General features: G+C 32.7%; 1 protein-coding gene across 1 annotated transcript; it reads left to right on the forward strand.

Moving 5' to 3' along the window:
* Nucleotides 1-913: 913 nt before the first annotated feature.
* LOC126767453 (myosin light chain kinase, smooth muscle-like) lies at nucleotides 914-5,144 on the forward strand. The gene is made up of 4 exons (XM_050484954.1): nucleotides 914-1,157; nucleotides 3,067-3,193; nucleotides 3,251-3,553; nucleotides 3,691-5,144. Exons 3-4 carry the CDS (start codon nucleotides 3,271-3,273, stop codon nucleotides 4,308-4,310), a joined length of 903 nt encoding a protein of 300 aa, XP_050340911.1. The 5' UTR covers nucleotides 914-1,157; nucleotides 3,067-3,193; nucleotides 3,251-3,270; the 3' UTR covers nucleotides 4,311-5,144.
* Nucleotides 5,145-5,691: the final 547 nt, after the last annotated feature.

Genomic DNA, 5,691 nt, shown 5'->3' on the forward strand with positions numbered 1-5,691 from the left:
TTAAATCAATTTAAAAATTGTTAAAAAATAAAATTTTAAAAAAAAATCTGTTTTTTTTAATTTTATTTTTACAATCTTAAAAATTTTACTAATTGTTAGTAATTTCAATTGGTGTTACCCCAAATGAATTTTTAAATTTTGTTTTATTTCCCTCACAACTGTTTTTAATTTTGCACCCCCAAATTCCCCCTTCAATTGTCCATCTTAAAAAAAACAGTATCGTTAATGTTGTGAAACAATAAATTTTGATTTAAAGAAATATATTTTAGGTCTGAACATAATGTAAAAGACATGTACAAAAAAATAACACTATTCCTTCATTGGTAAATTTTATCACGTATACATGTCATGAACAGTGTTTGTGTATTTATGCAGGATTTAATCGATACATACCCAATTCTATAACTTTCCTTAAAAATTGGCAACAGATGATTTGCTGAATCCTACTTTATCAGCAATTTGACGTACGGACAATTTCTGGTGGATAGTGCGCCAATTTTTGCATTAACAACATCACCGATTTGCGTCGACGTTGACATATTTTTTATATAAACACCTGTCATGAGTCAACTATTTCACTTTTTGGTTTAGTGATGATACAAATATATTCAAAACTGTTGTATTTATACACAAAAAAAGCTACTTGCCGCTAAAAGGATTCATACTCAAGTTATGGAGCTTTAAATACGTATAATTTAACTGTACGTTTTTTTTCGAACAGGACTGTATATATGTTTATAATTATTAGTAATATTAACTAATTAATTAATTTCAATCCATTTAACCAAACTTGCCGCATATCCAATAAACTTATTCTTAAATTATGTATATTTTTAACTTTATTACAAATAAAAAATATTTTTACGTAATAAATTTATTAATTCTAATTTGTACGTTGACACGAAGTCATTTGAGTAAATTCAATACTGATTAATATTCGTTTTAAAAAATTGAACGTCTCATATTTAATAAAATTTGCATTAATGTGTCTCTTCTAACGTGCGGTAATAGATCGGAAGTATATAGAACACCCACTGAAGCCAGCTCCGTCACCCATCAACACGATCCGTAAATTCACATCCAGCTCCTCCTTGAATCAATACAACGGCTCTTCTTCTGCTGTACAACAGAGTACAAATTACTCTTCCACCAGCCAGGTAATTTTCAACTAAATTATGGAACATTTTGTTAAACACTAGATGCACTTATAACAAGTTGATAGTATTGAACATTTAAGTTAACTATTCACCAGATGCGTGGAGGTTATATTTAATATGAGTATCTATCCAAAATCTTGGTCTGAGGCAAGTGTGCACGTTTTAACCATATCAGTATCTCTGTATATACAGTGTCGGACAAAACTCATTGGACTAACTCGAGTCTCACACATGTTCCGTCATAACTTTTTACATAGATGCATTAGAAGAATAATTTTTTTTGCAATAGATAGATCACATATTCTATATTAAGAAACAATGCAATAATATTTTTTAACTTTTATGTAAAATTTATAAATTATAACAGAAGGGAAAAAAGTAAAAAATTCGTGCGACATAACTCATTGGACTTTAGCTAAATATGAAAATAAATTAGTTTTAAATTAATATTTTACTGAGTAGCCATTATTTTTTTTTGATTGCAACACATCTTTTAGGCATAAATGAAATTTAATTACTAATATGTGAATCATTTATTCCATTCTCGGCTCGTTTTAATACATCAAGTAGCTTGTTTTTATAACCGTGGACCTGTTCCTCTTTAATTTGCCTGTTGACAATTTCCCATAAGTTTTTAATCGGATTCATGTCACGAAACTGGTCGGACCATCTTATAACATAAACTTATTATTCCAAAAATCAATCCTTCACAACATTGAGGATGTGCATTGACATGTTGAAACTGCCAATCAGGCAGCATTTTTTGGATAGCGTGAGGAAACATTTGGGTTGGCAGTATATTTTTATATTGGAACCCATCCATGTTCCCTTCTATTCTGTAAATTGGTCCTACACCCTGACCAGAAAAGCATTCCCACACCATTATATTACCCTACCATGCTTTACTGCACCCTGCAAATATCGACACTCTAAACGCTTCATGTTGGTCTTCGTATACCTGTCATTCCATCTAAGTTCTGCAAATTAAATTTGGACTCATCTGAAAACAATATCGGCTTCCATTGCTCTTCAGACCAATTTATATGCAGTTTCAAATTCCAAAGGTGCTTTGTTTTTTTGGAAATATAAGATTTTTTTACTGCACGGAAGCTAAAAAGACCAACATCAACGGCGCGCCGTTGTATTGTACGCGTACTCTCTCTTAGTCGTGAGCTATGAATGTGAAATAGTTCCTTAGATTTTGAGATATCGATCTGAAATTCTGAACACGACCTTTTCTTCCCAAGAACCTAATCATTCATCGGGACCGCTCTAGCATACAGCTGTCATACAAACTAAACAGCGGGAAACACGTTCTTGTTTTTATTTGACGAGATCTCTCACGAAATGCGACATGGATTGCTGTCCTAGGTAATCGTCGGACAAACCGTATGATCGGAATCAAGTTCTTGAAAAGAAAACTTTTTTATTTCACAATACTGCTTAAGGCAACGGTACATTCGCCGAACAAATTGTTCAGATCGGATCATTAACCATAGGAACTCGATTTCGTTAACATGGCTACCATGGACACGCTTGCAGAAGTCCAGACCCTGAACCCGTACCCGTTAAAAACCGTATTTTTTTCGGAATGCAATGTTGTCTCATGAACTACGTACGAATGTACTTTCACAGGAATAGAATTTCATTGATATCCCAAACCGTTTTTGTTTTATTATAATAAAAAAACTTTTATAGCTCTCTTATTAAAAAATCCGCTCTCCGAATTTCAGTAGTAAATTTTAATAATTTCGACCCGTTGAGAGCAAGAATGAATATTTCGTCATTTGCTGTCCCTATCGATCTGCCTTTTAAAAAAACCCTCCGCCACTTTTACAAACGTTATTATGATGTAATTTGATTTCGCAACCGCAAATAAACTATATACATACATACATACATATTTCAGGTCAACATTCACAATTCAAGCTCCATCAACTCTACCAGTACCAGCAATAAAAAGAAATATAACAGCAACAGTTTAAATACGTTAGGAAGTCCATCTAGATCTCGCAGCGCTACCAAAGAGCTAATTTGTGAGTTTATTATTTACCGTTTGGATATAATAATTATTAAATTAAAAATACTTTTAGTGCCTCCTGATGATGCACTTATGTGTAAGCCCGTGTTCACGAAGTTGCTACAAGATCTTTCTATAAATGACGGTGATAAGTTGTTTTTAGCTTGTCATGTTAAAGGAGACCCTGAGCCACAGATAACGTGGGCTAAAAACGGCAAGCTTATTTCATCATCAGATATTATGGACTTAAAATACAAAAATGGGGTAGCAACGCTTACTATACATGAAATTTTCCCAGAAGATGAAGGCATATTTACATGCACTGCTACGAATTCTATTAGCGCTGTTGAAACTAAATGCAAGTTAACTGTTAAACGTAAGTAGAAAACAAAGACTTGAATGCATTATAATAAGATAAGCCTAAATACGATGGAAATGTCAAACGTTCGCAAACGTTTACAAAAACTTGTTTAATTTCGACATCTACATTCAATATAATATTTATTTCAACAGCTTTAGATAAAAATGCCAGTAAACGACAGATAAGCAGTTCCAAACCACCAAAAATTGTTAGCCACCTGGAGTCACGTTTTGTGAAAGATGGTGAGATGGTAACACTAGCATGCCGTATTATAGGCGCTGAACATTTCGACGTAGTTTGGCTGCACAACAACAAGGAGATCAAACCAAGCAAAGACTTCCAATACACCAACGAGGCTAATATTTATAAGTTACAAATAGCTGAAATATTTCCAGAAGATGGCGGGACGTACACATGTGAGGCATTCAACGATGTAGGCGAATCGTTTAGCACTTGCACTATAAACGTACTCGTACCTGGCGAAGAACCCAAGCAACCCATATTTGTAAAGTTTCCAAGTTCAGTAACAGTTCCGGTAGGTGAAAGATGTGATTTCGTTTGTGAAACCCAGGTTGAGCCATTACAGATAACATGGCTCAAGGATGGCAAGCCAATAAATGAAAACAGCACAAAGTATAGCTTCATCAAAGACGGTAATCGTTATAAATTTGTTCTTGAAAATTGTTCCATGGATGACGTGGGTCAATATCAAGCAAAAGCAATTGGTAAAAAGAGTGAGACTTTCAGTGCTTTCTCTATTAATGTCGACTGAATAAAAATCAATAAAAATGTAACTAATTACCTAGTTTTAGAAAGAAACGAAAACTAAAAATATAAACCGAAATGTTAGTTCAAATAAGTATATTTATCATATAAATCACTCTCTTTTTCCATCGCAACCACGTAACAATGTTTGATAAATATCGACTTACTTCTGGTATTTTAAAAAACTTCCAATACCTACTTACATATGTCTAAGATGCACATCTGTAGTACATACGTATACTTTTACGTAAATACATAAGTATGTATATCATGGCGATAATGGAACTAACATTGCTCCGAACAAGCAAATTATTATGTATTTATATTTACAAACATATATAAATAGCACAATAATAATTTAACGATGCTAAAAGATGTATACACTGCCCTATTCGAAAATTAATTTATTATGTATTTGGCATCCTCGAACGAAAAAAACACTTTAACAACTGTGAGAATAAAATCTAACTGCGTAATAATTATATTAATTGGCATATCAGGTTACCTACATAAGATCTAATATAAACATTATATATGTACTTGTATATATAATTATACACTGTCATATACGTGTACTATATATTTACATACATATATGCGCATTATCTTGCAACCTATATACATATATAGATATGTATTTGCTTACTCTTACAACTTTTCCAAGACAGTGATTAACTTAGTTAAACTCTAGAATGTTTTTATGAAAATCAGGTTGTATGCTGAATTGCTTTACATGCTTAATATATTTAGTTTTTAAATCTATATATTTTGTTTGACTTACGCTTTAGGTATGCTCTTAAAAATTTAAGCTAATTAAAATAAATGGGGAAACAACACAAAAGCTTCTTTTATATTTCACAACGAAGTCAAATTCCATGAAAGCTATTGGATCTATATTTTACAATTTATAGCTATTTTAATAATATTTACAAACAAAATTTACAGTGATTTGACAGTTTGTTATCAATTACATAAATCTTGCACTATAGGTCCTTAAATGATATGAAAATATTGAATTGAATCTGTGGATATTGCCGACAGGTGCATTGCTGCGAAGTGCGCTCTAAGGCTCAGGGAAGCTAACAGGTCACGGAATTCGAACAAGAACACGACGAATTTTTCTCCTTCTTCAACTACAGCCCTGAATACTTGGATGACTGCGCTGCAGAAACTACTCGTTTCAGTTTTTCCTCTGCCCAAATACCGACTAGGGATAGGTTAACGGGGAGAAGTCGCTGGAGAAGAGGCGTAGTGAACTTTGCCACGGATGGTGATGGTACATAAGTGTAACATCATTTAGTGTTTAAGTGTAACACCATCCCTTATTAACTTTTATAAAAAAATTTTGACAATGAGATATATAAAAGAAAACAGTCTTACCTTTAACA

The sequence above is a fragment of the Bactrocera neohumeralis genome, unplaced genomic scaffold (genome assembly GCF_024586455.1).
Source record: "Bactrocera neohumeralis isolate Rockhampton unplaced genomic scaffold, APGP_CSIRO_Bneo_wtdbg2-racon-allhic-juicebox.fasta_v2 ctg6665, whole genome shotgun sequence".
NCBI classification, from domain to species: Eukaryota; Metazoa; Arthropoda; class Insecta; order Diptera; family Tephritidae; genus Bactrocera; species Bactrocera neohumeralis.

What these genes read in the sequence shown, in the direction of transcription:
- LOC126767453 (XM_050484954.1), top strand. Translation starts at nt 3,271, where the DNA reads ATGTGTAAGCCCGTGTTCACGAAGTTGCTACAAGATCTTTCTATAAAT. An exon ending in ATGCAAGTTAACTGTTAAAC is followed by an intron (nt 3,554 to 3,690) that starts GTAAGTAGAAAA and finishes TTATTTCAACAG; the next exon opens with CTTTAGATAAAAATGCCAGT.